Genomic DNA, 17968 nt, shown 5'->3' on the forward strand with positions numbered 1-17968 from the left:
TTACCGTGTTAGCTAGGATGGTCTCGATCTCCTGACCTCGTGATCCACCCACCTCAGCCTCCCAAAGTGCTGGGATTACAGGCTTGAGCCACTGCGCCCGGCCAGGAACTCGGTTTTCTATTCCCTTTAGAGATGTGAAACTTTAAGTGTTTTAGTGAAAAGTGCCCGAATTGGTAGTTGATACTTGAACTCTTACTCTGTTACTATGTGACAAATCATATTAGCTTCATATTGTTGCTCTAACAAAACTATTGTAACAACACAAATGTATTATCTTACTGTTTTGTAGGTGAGAATTCTGACACAGGTGGGCTAAAATCAAGGTGTTAGCAGGGCTGTGTTCCTTTTTGTAGGCTCTAGGGGGGAATTTGTTTTCTTGACATACCTTGGCTGTTAGCTTCATCTTCAAAGAAGCAATGGCAAAGAAGACTCTTTCTCACATCACATCACTTTGACACATTCTTGTGCCTCCCTCTCCCACTTATAGAGATCTTGTGATTACATTGGGCCCAACTACATAATTCAAGATAAATGTTTAAATTACAAATTAACGAAGTGACAACTGAAACAAGTTTTAAGTGATTCACAATAAAGGGTTTTGCTGGTGGCTCACACCTATAACCCCAGAACTTTGGAAGGCAGAGGCAGGCAGATTGCTTGAGCCCGGGCATTTGAGACCTGCCTGGGCATCAAAGCAAGACCCCATATCTACAAAAACTTTTACAAATTGCTGGGCACAGTGGCTCACACCTGTAATCCCCACACTTTGGGAGGCCAAGGCGGGCAGATCAAGAGGTCAGGAGTTTGAAACCAGCCTGACCAACATGGTAAAACCCCGTTTCCACTAAAAATAAAAAAATTAGATGGGTGTGGTGGCATACGCCTGTAATCCCAGCTACTCAGGAGGCCAAAGCAGGAGAATCACTTGAACCCGGGAGGGGGAGGTGGTAGTGAGCTGAGATTGCACCACTGCACTCCAGCTTAGGCAACAGGGTGAGACTCCATCTAAGAAAAAAAAAGGCTGGGCACGGTGGCTCACGCCTGTAATCCCAGCACTTTGGGAGGCCGATGCGGGCCGATCACGAGGTCAGGAGATCGAGACCATTCTGGCTAACATGGTGAAACCCCATCTCTACTAAAAATACAAAAAATTGGCCAGGCACGATGGCGGGCGCCTGTAGTCCCAGCTACTCAGGAGAGTGAGGCAGGAGAATGGCGTGAACCCAGGAGGCGGAGTTTGCAGTGAGCCGAGATTGAGCCACTGCACTCCAGCCTGGGTGACAGAACGAGACTCTGTCTCAAAAAAACAACAACTAGCCAGATCTGGATGGGCCTTGTAGTCCCAGCTACTTGGGAGGCTGAGATGAGAGGATCACTTGAGCCCAGGAGATCGAAGCAGCAGTAAGCTGTGATCGCATTACCATACTCAGACTGGGCAAGAGGAGATCCAGTCTCAAAAAAAAGGAAAAGGGCTTTCCTGAGGGTCAAATGAAGTACAGTTCACCCTTGAACAACATGACTTTGAACTACACAGGTTCTTATGCATAGATCCACTTATACAGAATTTTCTTCTCCCTCTTCCACCCAAGACAGAAAGACCAACTCTTCCTCTTCCTCCTCAGCCAACTCAGTGTGAAGACAATGAGGATGAAGACCTTTATGATGATCCACTTCCACTTAATAAATTACATGTTCCCTTCCTTAAGGAGTGCAGTAGTTTCCTGGCTCAATGCAACCTCTGCTTCCCAGGCTTAAGAGATTCTCTTGTCTCAGCCCCACAAGTAGCTGGGACTACAGGCATCATCCACCATGCCTGGCTAATTTTTGTATTTATTTTTTTGTAAAGACGGGATTTTGCCATGTTGCTCAGGCTGGTCTCGAACTGAGCAAGTGATTTGCCTGCCTCGGTGTCCCAAAGTGCTGTGATTACAGGATTCAGTCACCATGCCTGGCCCCTTAAGGTTGTTTTAAAAAACATTTTGTTTCCTCTAACTCACTTTATTGTAAGAATACAGCATATAGGCTGGGCGTGGTGGCTCACGCCTGTAATTCCAGCACTTTGGGAGGCCAAGGTGGGCGGATCACAAGGTCAGGAGTTCGAGACCAGCCTGGCAAACATGGTGAAACCCCATCTCTACTGAAAATACAAAAATTAACTGGGCCTGGTGGTGCATGCCTATAATCCCAGCTACTGGGGAGGCTGAGGCGGGAGAATGGCTTCACCCAGGAGGTGGAGGTTGCAATGAGCAGAGATTGTGCTACTGTACTCCAGCCTGGGTGACAGAGCAAGACTCTGTCTCAAAAAAACAAAACAAAACAAAACAAAACAGTATATAATACATATAGCATACAAAATGTGTTAATCGACTGTTATTGATAGGGCTTCCAGTCGACAAAAGGCTATTAATAGTTTTCTTTTTTTTTTTTTAAAGAGATGAGGTCTTGCTATGTTGCTAAGGCTGGAGTGCAGTGACTATTTATAGGCATGATCCCTCTACTGATTAGCATGGGAGTTTTGACCTGCTCCATTTCTGACTTGGGCTGGTTCACCCCTCTTTAGGCAACCTGGTGGTCCCCCGTTCCTGGAAGGTCACCATATGGATGTCAAAATTAGTGAGGACATCCTATCAGCATAGTGCAGTATATCCTGAGCTCAAGAGATCCTCCTTCCTCAGGTTCCTGAGTAGCTGGGATTATAGGCTCATACCACTGTACCTGGTAATAGTTAAGGTTTTGGGGAGTTGAAAGTTATGGTGCTCCTACTGTGGAAGTCAAATGTATATTTAAAATTGTCTATTAACCCTTCATCCTTTTTAAAAAAAATCAATAGTTGTTGGGCGCGGCAGCTCACGCCTGTAATCCCAGCACTTTGGGAGGCTGAGGTGGGAAGATCACTCGAGTTTGAGAGTTGGAGACCAGCCTGGACAATACAGACAGACCTCCTCTCTACTAGAAATTAAAAAAAATTAGCTGGGCATGGTGGCACACACCTGTAGTCCCAGTTACTCAGGAGGCTGAGGTGAGAGAATCACTTGACCCTGGGAGTAAGCCCGTCTCAAAAATCCCCAAACAAAACCCTCCAAAACAAACAAACAAACAAACAAAAAACCAAGAGTCAGAGTTTGCAAAATCATAGGCTTAAAGTTGTATTAGCAACTTTAAGACAACAAATTTTGTGTTGCTATAACAGTGAGTACAAGTAGTCACCCAAATAAAAATCATTCAAATTCAAGGAGTCAGAAAAACTCTGGTAACAGGATTCATCCTTCCTTTCTAACTTACCAAAATGACTCCTCTAGAGAAAACAATCTTTGTGACCCTACGTTTTTTGAGTAACAAGGTAGTTCTGCTTTCCTAATATACTAAATAAATGTTCTGATCAGAAATTAAAAGGTGGTAACAAGAGTAAATCCTTCAGCCCTTTTATTTTTTTAGATGGAATTTCACTCTTGTTGTCCAAGCTGGAGTGCAATGGCACGATCTCAGCTCACCACAACCTCTGCCTCCCAGGTTCAAGAGATTCTCCTGCCTCAGCCTCCCGAGCAGCTGGGATTACAGGCATGTGCCACTATGCCCAGCTAATTTTTTTTTTTTAGTAGAGACGGGGTTTCTCCATGTTGATGAGGCTGATCTCCAACTTCCAACCTCAGGTGATCCACCTGCCTTGGCCTCCCAAAGTGCTGGAATTACAGGCGTTGAGCCACTGTGCCCAGCTAGTCCTGATTTTTGAATCTATGTTCACAACAACTTTTCTTACCAATGTGTCCTTAATTACCACTGACCTTCTTATCAGGTGGTACCTTCCATATTGAAATACTTCTATTAATATACCTTAGAATTAACATTTTCTACAAGTTGTCACAATATGCTTTATCTGAAGAATACAGAAGTATTTTTATTTCTTTTTATTTAATGATGCAAAATACAAATGCTGACTTGGTATATATTCACATATAACTTTTTCTCTCACATTTACAACTCAACAGATGGTGAATCCAGAGGAACAGCTAAAATCACTATACGGAGCATACCTATAATGAAGAAAAAAAAAAAAACTGTAGCATTAACCAGCAGAAATAATATTAAAATTAAACTACTTAGAACATCAGAAAAGAAACCCACAAAGAGTACCAATACCTGATTTTATTTAATTTTAATGAAAAATATTTTGCCTTAACTATGAAAGAATAGCAAAAGCCATCTGGTTTGTATTTAAATGCCTATTTCATTTTTACCTCTTTTTTTTTTTTTTTTTTTGGTAAAGACGAAGTTGCTATGTTGCCCAAACTCCTGGGCATATGCTATCCCACTGCCTTGACCTCCCAAAGTGCTGAGATTACAGGCATGAGCCACCAAGCCCAGCTCATTTTTATCTCTTGATTGGCTGATTGGAGTAGTGAAATGGGCAGGGTGCTAATACAAAAAAGGCAAAATATTTCGATTATCAACCATAAAGAGCTCAGTTTCAGAGTTATAAAATATGGAAAACAAAGGATAGTCTGTGATCACTATGTTTATTATACAGCAGATGTAAGTTACTTACTTTAATCAACCCAATCATGAAAGTTGAGATTTTTAAGTGACTTTTCACTTACAAAAGGATTAATATAGGATTTTTTAAAAAGGGTTTTCAGAAATACACCATATATATACACACACACACTGTATATGGTATACTTACATATATTTGATACATATCTATTAGATGTATATATTATTTATTTATTCATTCATTTATTTTTGAGACAGAGTCTCGTTCTGTTGCCCAGGCTGGCTGGAGTGCAGTAGCCCAATATTAGCTCACTGCAACCTCCCAGCCTCTACCTCCTGGGTTAAAGCAATTCTTGTGCCTCAGCCTCCCAAGTAGCTGGGACTACAGGCACGCACCATCATACCTAGCTACTTTTTGTGTATTTTTAGTATTGATGGGGTTTCGCCACGTTGGCCAGGCTGATCTGTAACTCCTTGCCTCAAGTGATCCACTCCCCTTGGCCTCTCAAAGCGTTAGGATTACAGGTGTGAGCCACTGCGCCCAGCCAGGTGTATATATTTTATATATAAAATAAACTTTCTCTTTTAAATCACGGACCATGCAGAATACGCTATCTTGTTCACAACTAGGTTTTTACGAGGAACTGTCCAATTGGATATTAGCTGAGTTGACAATCATAATGAAATAGTCATGCAGAAAAAAATTTAAAAATTGACTGCCCTGGCCAGGCGCAGTGGCTCACACCTGTAATCCCAACACTTTGGGAGGCCGAGGTGGGCAGATCATGAGGTCAAGAGATCGAGATCATCCTGGCCAACATGGCAAAACCCCGTCTCTACTGAAAATACAAAAATTAGCTGGGCATGTATCATGTTCACAACTAGGTTTTTACCACGAACTGTCCAATTGGATATTAGTTGAGTTGACAATCATAACAAAATAGTCATACAGACAAAAATGTAAAAATTGATTGCCCTGGCCAGGTGCAGTGGCTTACGCCTATAATCCCAGCACTTTGTTTGGGAGGCCGAGGCGGGCAGATCACGAGGTCAAGAGATCGAGATCATCCTGGCCAACATGGTAAAACCCTGTCTCTACTAAAAATACAAAAATTAGCTGGGCGTGGTAGCGCGTGCCTGTAGTCCCGGCTACTCAAGAGGCTGAGGCAGGAGAATTGCTTGAACCCGGGAGGCGGAGGTTGCAGTGAGCCAAAATTGTGCCACTGCACTCCAGCCTGGTGACTCCGTCTCAAAAATAAAAAATAAAATGAATCGATTGCCCTTATACATTCATCACTTCTACAAATATTAAACTCCTAAATGGACCAGATAAGCAAGTTGCTGAATAAATGACAATAAAATAGGTTTCTGTTCTCATGGAATTCACACTCAAGTGTACAAGATACCGAACAGATATTAAGAAATACACACACAAAGAATAATAATTTGTCATAAGTGCTATGAAAGCAAAGTGTAAAGCACTATTAGATTTAAGAAAATAATATGATTTTGGTTTCATTCTTAAACATACCTTTCTTTAAACAGAGAGTAGTGATTAAAAATGATTATGCTAAAAGATTCTTGAGGCTAGCAAAGTGGCTCACCCCTACAATTCCAACACTTTGAGAAGCTGAAGCAAGAGTATCACCTGAGGCTAGAAGTTTGAGACCAGCCTGGCCAACAGGTCTATAAACAAACAACAGACCAAAAAACCCAAAACTCCCCAAAACAAAACCAGCTACTTGAGGTAAGGTATTACAAATTTATAAATTTGTCTCAGACAGAAATGCGGGTGCTAAAATGTAAAAACCTAATACAAAACAAACAACAACTTGTTTTTCAATATTTAAAAAAGAGGTCAAGTTAATTTGCATAATCCATTCATCCAATAAACTTAAATACTTACTGTGTTAGTATTTCAAAAGTTTATTCCAGCCCATTTCTTCTTTTGTACTCTAAAATATCTTCATTGTGTTGTTTGATGAGCTACAAAGAGTTAAACAGTTAAAATTAGAAATGTAATCTTCCTGGATACTTATATTTTGTAAGAGGAATAAGAATAGAAAAAATAAACAACTATTCTAGTTAGAAATAAAAGGCTAAGCAATCCAAAAGTTCAAAAATCAGGAAAGGTATACACTTGTTCACCACAATCTGACATACTAAATTTGAGAAGGGAGACCTTAAATATTTATTTATTTATTTATTTATTTATTTATTTATTTATTTATTTTGAGACGGAATTTTGCTCGTCTCCCAGGCTGGAGTGCAATGGCACGATCTTGGCTCACTGCAACCTCCTTCTCCCGGGTTCAAGTGATTCTCTTGCCTCAATCTCCTGAATAGCTGGGATTACAGGCGCCTGCTAGCACGCATGTCTAATTTTTGTATTTTTAGCAGAGATAGGGTTTCACCATGTTGGCCAGGCTGGTCTCCAACTCCCGAGCTCAGGTGATCCACCCACCCTGGCCTCCCAAAGTGTTGGGATTACAGGCGGGAGCCACTGTGCCCAGCCAAAAATTTGAATTCAACTACTGCCAAAAAATTTTACCTTATTTGGTGGGTAATAAATGTAATGAAATGGCTTATCACAAAGGGGTAAATCAATATGATATAGTAGAACTTGGTTATTAAATGGGATCCAGGCTAGTTGGTGGGTGCGTGTTATGCTTCTAATCTTAGAAGTGTGATACCTTGATTGAATGACCAACCCCACCACAAAACTGTATGTGTATTAATTAGATGTTATGGAGGACAGTCACATTTTTAGAACCACTGTCTGACAGAATATGCAACTGGAAAAACGGTTTATATACAATGACATTCATGGCAATCAAAGATCCAAGTTCAATCACTAGTGCTCTCAGCAGTAATCAAGCTTTTTGTTAGAGAAAACCTTAAATTAAGAATGTATTAAATTCATTATAAGCAACATCATTCAAAAAGATGAGTTACTATTAAGTTGTGAGTGACTCAATATCTCACCCCTTTCCAAGTCAACAATCTGAACCACTTTAACAAGAAAATTTAAAATATCTAAGAGCTGGGGGACAGTGGAGGAAGCCCCAAACCCATCAGATAAAAAACAAAATTTTAAATATTAATATAGCAGATACTTTAACTTTAAAAACAAATTTTATTCCTACAGTGGCAGTGTTTCACAGTGGTTTATAGGATAGTGTGGCCTCTGAAGTCAGAAGAACTGGGTTCAGCAAACTAGTTTCTCCAAGTTTGTTTCCTATCTGTAACGGGTCAACAGTATTAGGTACCACATAGTGTTGTTGAAATGATTAAACGCAAGTTTATGTGTAAAGCATACGGCGTGAATTTTTTTTTTTTTTTGAGACAGTTTCTCTCTGTCGCCCAGGCTGGAGTGCAGTGGCGATATCTCGGCTCACTGCAAGCTTCGCCTCCTGGATTCAAGCCATTCTCCTGCCTCAGCCTACCGAGTAGCTGGAACTACAGGCGCCCGCCACCACCCCCGGCTAATTTTTTTTTTTTTTTTTTTGAGACAGTCTGGCTCTGTCGCCCAGGCTGGAGTGCAGTGGCGATATCTCCGCTCACTGCAAGCTCAGTCCCCCGGGTTCAAGCCATTCTCCCGCCTCCACCTCCCGAGTAGCTGGGACTACAGGCGCTCGCCACTACACCAGCCTAATTTTTTTTTGTATTTTTGGTAGAGACGGGGTTTCACTGTATTAGCCAGGATGGTCTAGATCTCCTGACCTCGTGATCTGCCCACCTCGGCCTCTCGCCACTACACCCGCCTAATTTTTTTGTATTTTTGGTAGAGACGGGGTTTCACTGTGTTAGCCAGAGTGGTCTGGATCTCCTGACCTCGTGATCCGCCCACCTCGGCCTCCCAAAGTGCTGGGATTACAGGCGTGAGCCACTGTGCCCGGCCTGAAAATTTTTTTAAAAAGGTACCTACACACTATATATAATTTCCAGCAATGTATTTATACAAACATTGATTAAAACCTAATGTTTTGAAAGTCTACTGGGATTCAATTTGTACAACTTGTACACTGCTGGTTTGACCCTACAGCATCTGAAAAAGGTACCTTTATAAAACTCCAATTAGCCTCAATTCTCATTAAGAAATAAAGTATAATTACTATTTAGTAAAACTGCCATTCCTTACAAAACCATGTTAAGGAACAATAACAGAAATTTTAGTCCCATCATACTTTCTCAATGTTGCTGAAATCTTAATTTCTTTTTAGTCCTGGAGATTTCCCTTTTGGAGAAATATGTATCAGCAATTATATAAATATCCTACTGTTGTGAGACTTTCACTGCCATACAACGTAACAGCACCATTCAATCTCGCAATGTTATCTCATTCCCTTACCACGCTGGTGTAGTCTCACGACATCCGGGAGTAAAGTACTTACATAGACCCACAAGACGACGGTGGTGCCCAAGGTCAACCCAACTTTCAGCCAGTTAGGTTTGGCATTCAGCGGCTCTCGCACGTAGAACTTTGACCGCGCTGAAGCTGAAAGGGGCAGAGGGTCTGTAAATCTGTAACTTACTGCCTTGTAGGGAAAAAACCCTAACATTTACGTGTGTATTATCGCATTTAATTCCCCCTTTGACTCCCCCATCTCCCACTTAAACAGCCAAGGAAATAGCGGTTCAGAGAGGTCAAGTACTTCGCCCAGGGCCACTGGGAGAGTTAGACAGGTAGCACCTGTCCTGCCCGAGCCCTTCAAGGCCTCATTTAAGGGCGTGCGGACCCTCAGACGACTCGGGAGTGGTCATGTAGGAGGCGTCCCGGGAAGGGTGTCTCCTCTCCCAGTCTACGGGACCGAACGTACAGAGGTGGGGAAGGCAGAGACCCAAAGCCCATTTACAAAGGCCAAGAGTGCTCAGGTTGCACTTGGATAAGTGCTGAAGGCGGGTGATGGGGAGCGGAGAGTCTTGCGTAGGGGACAGGCGCGGGCTGGGCCTTGGGTCGACGGCCGGCGAAGGTCACTGCAGGACGAACCCGGGCCGCTGCCGCCTCCTGCACCCGTGGGCTGGGTCCGCCTTAGGAGGGGTAATCTGAGGGTAGAGTCGGCCTGCACGAGGATGGACACTCACAGCCGCTCGGGAGCCTGGCAGGGGCCAGCAGCCGAGAGAGGGGACGCAGCAACGCGGACGGCGCCATCTTGCGTGGCCAGGCTCAGTCTCTCCGAATCGGCAACAGAACCAGCGCCACCTGGCGGGCGGAAGTGCGGGACTCCAGGGCTCTGCAGCCGAGCTCCGTGGGGGCGTCAACGTGAGTTCCAGCACCGCAAGGTTCTCTAGCACCCCGGCCTCAGCCTTCTGTCTATACAGTGGAATTAGGAAGAAAGTAATTAAAAGAAAAAAGAATTTATCTATTCTCTGTCCTCTGGGGGTTTTTCACCCCATCTCTACGGCTATTCATCAAGAGGTTTATTAAAATTTTCCTACATGAGCCAGAAAAAAGAAAAGTGTCGTGCTCAATAATAACTAGCGCTTGGATTGAATTCTGTGGTCCAGGCACGGTGCATTAATGTATCATAAGGTTTACATTCACTGCCTTATTTCATCTTCACAATGAGCACATATCATGCCGTGATTATAAGCCTCAATTTACAGATGAAGCTTAAAGACAGCTACTCACCCAAGGTGACATATTTTATAGTTGAAAAGATTTCTTAACACTTAATCATTTACACTCACGATCATACTGAAGCCTCACAAACCTGTGAAGTAGAATTAGTGCCTTGGATAGGCTCAAGGGCTCAAGATCACATAGATGGCAGAGGTGGGATACAGTTTGAGGTCTTCTGACCCCAGATCTAGTGATCCTCGTTAGCTCACCTAACAGACTTGGACCACCCTAGACCATAAGCTGTAGAATCAGTGTTCAAAGCCATTCTGCTCACCACTTTTTAGCTCTATGATTTCTTAACCTAGTAAGAGGCAAATTACTTAACCTCTCTATACCTAAGTTTTACATCTGTAACATAAAACCTATAGGGTTGTTGAGAAGCTTAAACAACTCTCTGGTGGTAGTAAACAATTTATTTGGTTTTGCCTATTAAAGACATTGTTCTGAGGAATAGGTTTTATCTTGCACAATTGAGCCAGATCTTTGTACATTCAATTCAGTTCAATCTGATGTCTAAAGACTAGTAAAAATATTTATAGGTAACAGACAATACATTTTGACCCTTTAAAAGTAATCCGTTAAACCTTATGTCATTAATTTTAAAACCAAAATAAATTTTAGCAAATCTCCTATATTCTCTTTAGCAATGTTATTTTAAAATCTTTTTTTAACCAAAAATTATTGACCAGAAAGTCAATTAATTGTACTATATTTTCTGGCTCATTTTAACATGCAAATGGTGGCTAAATGGATTGCTAAATTGTGAGTCACTTTAGTTTGTAATCTAGTTTGAGCCTCCTGGACTCATGCTCAAGTAAGTAAATTACCCAACGAATGTGCTGAGCCAGTTGTTGGTTCTCAACTTATTGGCTTCTTGTCCACTCAGCAGCCTGTCAGTTGTATATCCTTTCTACACCATCCTTTGGAAGCTTGTCCTGACGAAGCTTTTGCTAGTATCCAACAAGTTGAAACAGATGCTACCTTTAGTCAGAGTATACAGAACCAGTAAGCAAATTACTAATTTCGGTACTGCTGTTGGGAAAGACTGCTTTGTTCTTTTTCAGAGCTTTGGCCCTTGTAGCCTTTTACTAGTGTGTATTTTGGGAAAGTGATGAAGTATAAGCACATTTTTCTCAGCATATTAGAGCTTATGGGAACTGTACACTTGGAGTATGGAGTATGCAGCTGTATGTGAAACTCCATCTTGAAAAGATGGAGTTAATTCCTAGATGGAATTAAGTAATTCCAGCTAGGAACTAATATCTATAATATTTTGTTAGAAGTTGCTTCATAACATTCATGTAAGCATCTTCAGAATTTGAACACTAAAATCTTATTTATGATCCAGGTGAAAAGAGAGAGGATTTGAGTTAGCAGCCAGAAATGCAAAGTTTTAGTCCAAGATTTTTCCACTGGGAAAAAAAAAATCACATCTCCGAAGGAAGGTAAAGAAAGAGCAAGAATTGAAAAACTGTATAAACTGCAAAACAACAACAACAACAACAACAAAAACAAACCAAACCAAACCAAAACAACAAAACCCCCCCAAAAACCACATATGTTTATTGATATAGCATGCATGAGAATACTATGAATCAAACTTAGGACTTGAGCCAGTCACAGTGGCTCAGGCCTCTAATCGTAGCACTTTGTGAGAACAAGGCAAATGGATTGCTTGAGTCCAGGAGGTCAAGACTGGCCTGTGCAACCTAGGTAGATAAACGTCTCTACAAAATATATATTTTTTAAATTAGCTGGGTGTGATGGTGCACCTCTGTGGTTCCAGCTACTCGGGAGGCTGAGGGAGGAAGATCGCTTGGACCTGGGAGGTTGAGGCTACAGTAGGCCAAGATTGTGTCACTGCACTCCAGCCTGGGTGACACGGTGAGACCCTGTCATAAAAACAAAAGAAAACAAAAGAAAAGAAAAAAACCAACAACCTCCCACCTCCCCACACACCAAGATGTATCTATAAGTTTTTATTTTTTAAGACTCAGCAGCAGGCCAGGTTTTGGGGCTCACACCTATAATCCCAGCACTTTGGGAGGCTGAGGTGGGTTGATTGCCTAAGCCCAGGAGTTCAAGAGTAGCCTGGGCAACATTAAGAAACCCTGTCTATACACACACAAAAACACCCAGAAGCAAAGGCAAATTGTTAACATTTGTTAAATCTAGGTGACAAATACATGAATTTCTTTTATGTTGTTTATTTTTTTTGGAACAAGGTCTCAGCTCTGTTGCCCAGGCTGGAGAGCAAAAGTGTCATCACAGCTCACTGCAATCTTGACCTCTGGGGCCGAAGGAATCTTCCCACCTAAGCCCACCAAGTAGCTGGGACTACAGGCTCACAGCACCACACCTGGCAAACTTTAAAATTGTTTTGCAGAGATGGGGTCTCAATATGTTGCCCAGGTTGGTCTCAAACTATCTTCCTGCCTCAGCCTCCCAAAGTGTCAGGATTATAGGCATGAGGCACTATGCCTGGCGTATTTTTTTTCTTTTTTTGAGAGGGAGTCTCGCTCTGGAGTGCAGTGGTACGATCTTGGCTCACTGCAACCTCTGCCTCCCAGGTTCAAGCGATTCTCCTGCCTCATCCTCCTGAGTAGCTGGGATTACAGGCGCGCACCACCATACCTGGCTAATTTTTGTATTTTTAGTAGAGACGGGGTTTCACCATGGTGGTCAGCTGGTCTTGAACTCCTGACCTTGTGATCTGCCCGCCTTAGCCTCCCAAAGTGCTGGGATTACAGGCGTGAGCCACCACGCCCAGCCTTTTTTTTTTTTTTTTAAAGTAAGACCCAAATACTTTTTTTTTTTTTCCTTTTTTTTTTTTTCGAGACAGAGTCTCACTCTGTTGCCCAGGCTGGAGTGCAGTGGCCGGATCTCAGCTCACTGCAAGCTCCGCCTCCTGGGTTTATGCCATTCTCCTGCCTCAGCCTCCCAAGTAGCTGGGACTACAGGTGCCCGCCATCTCGCCTGGCTAGTTTTTTGTATTTTTTTAGTAGAGACGAGTTTCACTGGGTTAGCCAGGATGGTCTCGATCTCCTGACCTCGTGATCCGCCCGACTCGGCCTCCCAAAGTGCTGGGATTACAGGCTTAAGCCACCGCGCCCGGCCCCAAATACTTAATAAGATGTAACAGTCTCAATAGAGAACATCTTGCGTATATGGAGAAATTTCACTCTACATATCCCTTTTGTAGAATTAAAGTTTGCAAGGTAAATGATTTTATTTCTTTCTTTTTGGTTAATAGTTTTTAGAGTTGGCATTTTGAACATAGTGACATGCAAGCACATGGGGTAAGATGAATTAACCAGCAGCAGCAGCAGCAGCCACAGCATATAGCCTTGGATATGTTAACGTTCTGAAAGCATGGCTGTCAAAGTATAACTCAAATGGGATCTCTATTTGTGAAATTGTGGTAATCAGAGTAAATATATTTTTTTTATTCAGTTCAGGTTACTGTGTGGTCAGACTGTTACCTGTAGGTGCATTTTAACTAGGAAATGAATCAGTTAAATGTTGAATCAGACTAGTATTTGCCGAGCCTTTAAAATTGCCATTTTTTGGCCGGGCGCGGTGGCTCAAGCCTGTAATCCCAGCACTTTGGGAGGCCGAGATGGGCGGATCACGAGGTCAGGAGATCGAGACCATCCTGGCTAACATGGTGAAACCCCGTCTCTACTAAAAAATACAAAAAACTAGCCGGGCGCGGTGGCGGGCGCCTGTAGTCCCAGCTACTCGGAAGGCTGAGGCAGGAGAATGGCGTGAACCCGGGAGGCGGAGCTTGCAGTGAGCAGAGATCCGGCCACTGCACTCCAGCCTGGGCGGCAGAGCGAGACTCCGTCTCAAAAAAAAAAAAAAAAAAAAAAAAAAAAATTGCCATTTTTTGTCATCACCCAAAAAGAATGTAACATTTGCCAAACTCTATTTCTGGCTCATCTAATCAGGTACTAAGGTTCTGGTGGAAACTACTGATTGTTTCAAAGACCAGACATTTTCTTCCTCTGAAGGAAAATAGAATATTCTTTACAGGAGAAATTTAGAGAACTACAGCAAATAGTATTGCTGTGGGGATTTTTGGATATGAAGCCAGAGATTTGGAAATCCAAGCTAAAATTATCAACTACATTTAGACTATTTTTCTGTCTTTCAATAGTTCAGACAGTTGAAAGACCTCTTGGGGCAGTGACTTTTTGCAGGTTATTATTAAATAACAGCTTAAAAATGAATTATAAGCTTGCCCTTAGTTTTATAAAGTTAAGGTTAAAAGACTGGCCATATTTCAAACTGAAACATAGTTTCCTGTACATATGATTTTCTCAAAATTTTGAAGAGAGATCACAGAATTTAAGGAAACTCCAGGATTTGACTGTTAAAAACCTTATTTATGACCCCGGTGAAGGGAGAGGACAATCAATATAGCAGCTAGAAAACCCAAGTTTATATTGGGAAACATATTTCTCAACTCACACCTTTCAGGGACAGTTAAGAGAAGTTTGAAAATTAAAATGTCTTTGTAAATAAATTTAAAAGAGTAAAAAACATGCACATAACATATTGTTTAATAATTCGTAATGCAAAGAATGCTACAGAGTGAAATCAGGATTTGGAAAGAGGTAATCAAAAACCAAAGGTTAAAAGTGGCTCATATAACTTGAAAATTTTTAGATCAATGGAATGCCACTTTGAAAAAGTTTTATTGTCACCTGTTAATGAAATGACTTACATTTTTGGAAGGGGTCCTATTCAGCACCTAGTCTGACCTCGCCTACTCGAGTAGTTCTCTCTAGTATCCTTGCCAGTCTTTGGCTTCTAAGATCTGAGAATTTCTGGGGATGGGGAGTTCGAGTCACAATATTAAGCACTAGTTTGAAGTCAGCTCCAGGGTAAAGTCAGTGTCTTTAACTCTCCACCACTCCACTGCAAGGTGCCTCGTAAGGTTGGTCCGTCAACTCTGCATTATATGGCCTCAACAACGAAATTAAAACACATACTTTAACCTCCAGAGGCTCCTCTGGCAGTGCAAATATGTCACTTCGGATCTGGCTAACTACCTTTCCAGGCTGATCTTAAGCAACATTCACCAAATTACCGATACGACAGCCAGGCCCATTTCATTGGTCAAGCTCTTCCACGCTTTTCAGACTCTATTAAGCCCCTTCCTCTCCAGGGCTGTTAATAAGTCTCCACTGCGGGGAAGCTTTTTTCATTTTCCACTCCGCCTCTGCTCCTTAAATTAGGCATTTCGTCCATAATCAACTACAGCTCTTCTCAAACACCTACACCTGTATTTTAGCGCTTTGGACTCAAACGATTATCACACAGTGTGCGAGACTCTTTCCAATGAATGAAAGGTCAATCTGGCAGGAAGGCGCCAGAGAGGCTATTTTTGATGAGGAGGCGGTCTGAATCGTATTTGCTAGCCTCCCGTAGCTCAGCGGGCGCTTCGAGGGCACCACGCACTGAGAGGATGGGCGGGGCCTGCCCGGACCCTCCCGGCCTCCACAGGCGGGCCAGCCTCCAGGTTTCCCGGCAAGCTCCGAAACCCAGAGGAGGTGGGGAAAGGAGGTCACCGCGCCTGCGTGTTAGGAGGTGTGACCCGGGTGGGAAAGCCCTCCGCGTCCGCCATTTTGGCTGCCTCTGTCGGTCTGTTCAGTTACCACGTGAACCGCCGACGGAGACCCGTAGTGGGGGAGGCGGCGGCAGCGTTAAGTGAGAAAGGAAAAAAGACAACGAGGAAAAAGGAGGTGTCCGGGTAGGGCAACGCGGCGACACCCGAGGCCTGGTGGTGGCGGCGGATCGGTATATTCAAGGCTGAAGCAGCTAGGGAACGGCAGCGGCGACGGTCGGACAAACTGACTGACCGAGCCGGGTGGTGGCGGGAGCAGCAGGAGCAGCCGGAACGATGCCGGCCGTGAGCCTCCCGCCCAAGGAGAATGCGCTCTTCAAGCGGATCTTGGTAAGTGTGAGGCTCTGGGCAAGCAGTGGGGAGGATTTAGCCGGTAACCGGGCCTGTCACCCCTAACCTCGGCCCGGCGGGCACTGAGCCACTCCCGCCCGGGACCCCGCCTTCATAGTCCTCGTCAGGCCGAATGCATTGCTTTGCCCCCTCTCTGTGGTTCCTACTATGGCCCGCGCTCCAGGGACCACAGCCTTCTTCCTTCCATCCCCACGCTTGAGGCCCTGGTTCCGGACTAGGCCCCGATCTCCTGGCTTCTAGACTGCCGGTTCTCGTTCTCCCCGATCTGGGGGAGGAGAGGCCCGGCCATTGGCGGGCAAGTGGGCAACACCGGCAGGAGTCGCGGCCCGGTTGGTGTGGGAACCCTGCCGGCAGGCCGGGGTGGCACCCTTGGAAGGAACAGGTGGTGCGGATGCAGCAGGCTCATTCATTGCCTAAACGCGGTTCTCCCTCCATCATCTGTCCCTCCCTCTTCCTCCTCTCTTGGGATTCACCTGTCTCCGCCCGGCCCGGGGTCAAATGACCTGAGAGGAGGGAAAGAAAGAGTTCAGAGAAGGAAAGAAAGCTTTTCAAACGACTACCTCCTTGTAGTCAGTTGCATACTGGAGTCTTCGGTGCCTCTGCCTCCCTTGTTCTCTCGTTTCTGGAGTAGGGATGAGGCATTTATTTCTTAGTTTCCGAGCGGGAAACAGCCCCACCCCGTCACTCTTCTCGGGAGGTGGGGCCCATTGGCGAGGGGGCGGTTCGGTAGGAAGTAAAAAGTTGAGTCTTTAGTTGAAACGTTCCAGACCTAGACTTTTCTTATACACTGAAGTGTATTAACGCATGCAAAAACTCACCAGAGAAAAGAGAATATAAGAACTTTTGAGAAGGATTTTGTTGACGCTAACTCAGACTTATTCCCTACATTTCAAATGTGTGCAGTTTGCATTTTTTAAAACTATAAATGCATTGATGTTTGTTGGGACTGTTTACATTTTAAAATATGTCCTGTAGCCTGGGAACTATAATTAACACATTGTAGTACATTTTTTGTTTGGCATTTAGTATGTGGGTTGCCCCTTTCACGCAAACTTTTCCTTATGATAGAATTAACTGTGTTTGCCAAATTTCAGACTTTTAAAATTTAGGATGTGTGTGTGAAAGTGTTAACCTTTTCCCCTGCAGTTATAATTTATTTCACCTGTTTGAAAAGTAGAACAACTCTAGGGATTCAGTTTTTCTAGAAATAAATAATCATCCATTTGAACTAACTTTGATTTTACAAAAGTGTCCATATGCCTTACAGATTTAGTGAATTCATGTTGAAAAATATTAGAACGTCACATCCAGTGTCGGAAAACTGTTGCCCTGAAATTCTTGTTGGCATTTTGTTTTGTTTTCTTTTAAGACTAAGAGTGTAGGTGGAGCTGTAAAATAGTTTTAGGAAAAAAGTTACTTTTAAACCGTTAAAAAGACTAATTGGTGTGCAGGTAGAACTATAACATAAGTTTATAATAACAATTTATCTTTAATCTCTTCTTCACAATTCTTTATTTTGGAAAAAAAAAAAAAAAAGAAAAGTTGAGAGAACAAGGAACACTCCTAAACCTTTACTTAAATTTAACACTTGATATTTTGCCATATATGTTTTCTCACTATGTATATGTTTATATACATTTGTATAAAAGTAAGTTGTAGACATAAAACTTATCTCTAGGCTGGGCACAGTGGCTCATACCTTAATACTAGCACTTTGGGAGGCTCAGGCGGTGGATCACTTGAGGTCAGGAGTTCGAGACCAGGCTGGCCAACGTAGTGAAATCCTGTCTCTACTAAAAATACGAAAATTAGTCAGCCGTGGTGGTGTGCGCCTGTAGTCCCAGCTACTAGAGAGGCTGAGGCACAAGAAT

The 17968-nt window shown here is 43.1% G+C and overlaps 2 protein-coding genes across 7 annotated transcripts in view; one reads left to right on the plus strand and one right to left on the minus strand.

Annotated features, from left to right (window-relative positions):
- Positions 1-3890: 3890 nt before the first annotated feature.
- NDUFC1 (NADH:ubiquinone oxidoreductase subunit C1) lies at positions 3891-16795 on the minus strand. Of its 4 annotated transcripts, none has more exons than XM_025385058.1 (5): positions 16658-16795; positions 9577-9801; positions 8886-8989; positions 6398-6477; positions 3891-4031 (listed from the first exon to the last, which is right to left on the minus strand). In XM_025385058.1, the coding sequence occupies exons 2-4, from the start codon at positions 9641-9643 to the stop codon at positions 6418-6420; spliced, it is 231 nt and encodes a 76-aa protein (XP_025240843.1). In that variant the 5' UTR covers positions 9644-9801; positions 16658-16795; the 3' UTR covers positions 3891-4031; positions 6398-6417. The 4 variants fall into 4 exon arrangements, with proteins under 4 accessions (XP_025240843.1, XP_025240840.1, XP_025240841.1 ...); XM_025385055.1 differs by having other exon boundaries at positions 9577-9805; XM_025385056.1 differs by lacking the exon at positions 16658-16795 and adding an exon at positions 14844-15649 and having other exon boundaries at positions 9577-9805.
- Positions 15712-17968, plus strand: part of NAA15 (N(alpha)-acetyltransferase 15, NatA auxiliary subunit) — a 92570-nt gene continuing 90313 nt past the window's right edge. For all 3 annotated transcript variants that reach the window (XM_025385047.1, XM_025385048.1, XM_025385049.1), the window contains exon 1: positions 15712-16076. In XM_025385047.1, coding sequence (XP_025240832.1) covers positions 16023-16076 — 54 coding nt within the window. In that variant the 5' untranslated portion in view covers positions 15712-16022. The remainder of the gene's footprint in view (positions 16077-17968) is intronic.

The sequence above is a fragment of the Theropithecus gelada genome, chromosome 5, assembly GCF_003255815.1.
Source record: "Theropithecus gelada isolate Dixy chromosome 5, Tgel_1.0, whole genome shotgun sequence".
NCBI classification, from domain to species: domain Eukaryota; kingdom Metazoa; phylum Chordata; class Mammalia; order Primates; family Cercopithecidae; genus Theropithecus; species Theropithecus gelada.

What these genes read in the sequence shown, in the direction of transcription:
- NDUFC1 (XM_025385058.1), bottom strand. Translation starts at nt 9,643, where the DNA reads ATGGCGCCGTCCGCGTTGCTGCGTCCCCTCTCTCGGCTGCTGGCCCCT. An exon ending in TGCCAGGCTCCCGAGCGGCT is followed by an intron (nt 8,990 to 9,576) that starts GTGAGTGTCCAT and finishes TGCCCCTTTCAG; the next exon opens with CTTCAGCGCGGTCAAAGTTC. An exon ending in CCGTCGTCTTGTGGGTCTAT is followed by an intron (nt 6,478 to 8,885) that starts GTAAGTACTTTA and finishes AACTCTTTGTAG; the next exon opens with CTCATCAAACAACACAATGA.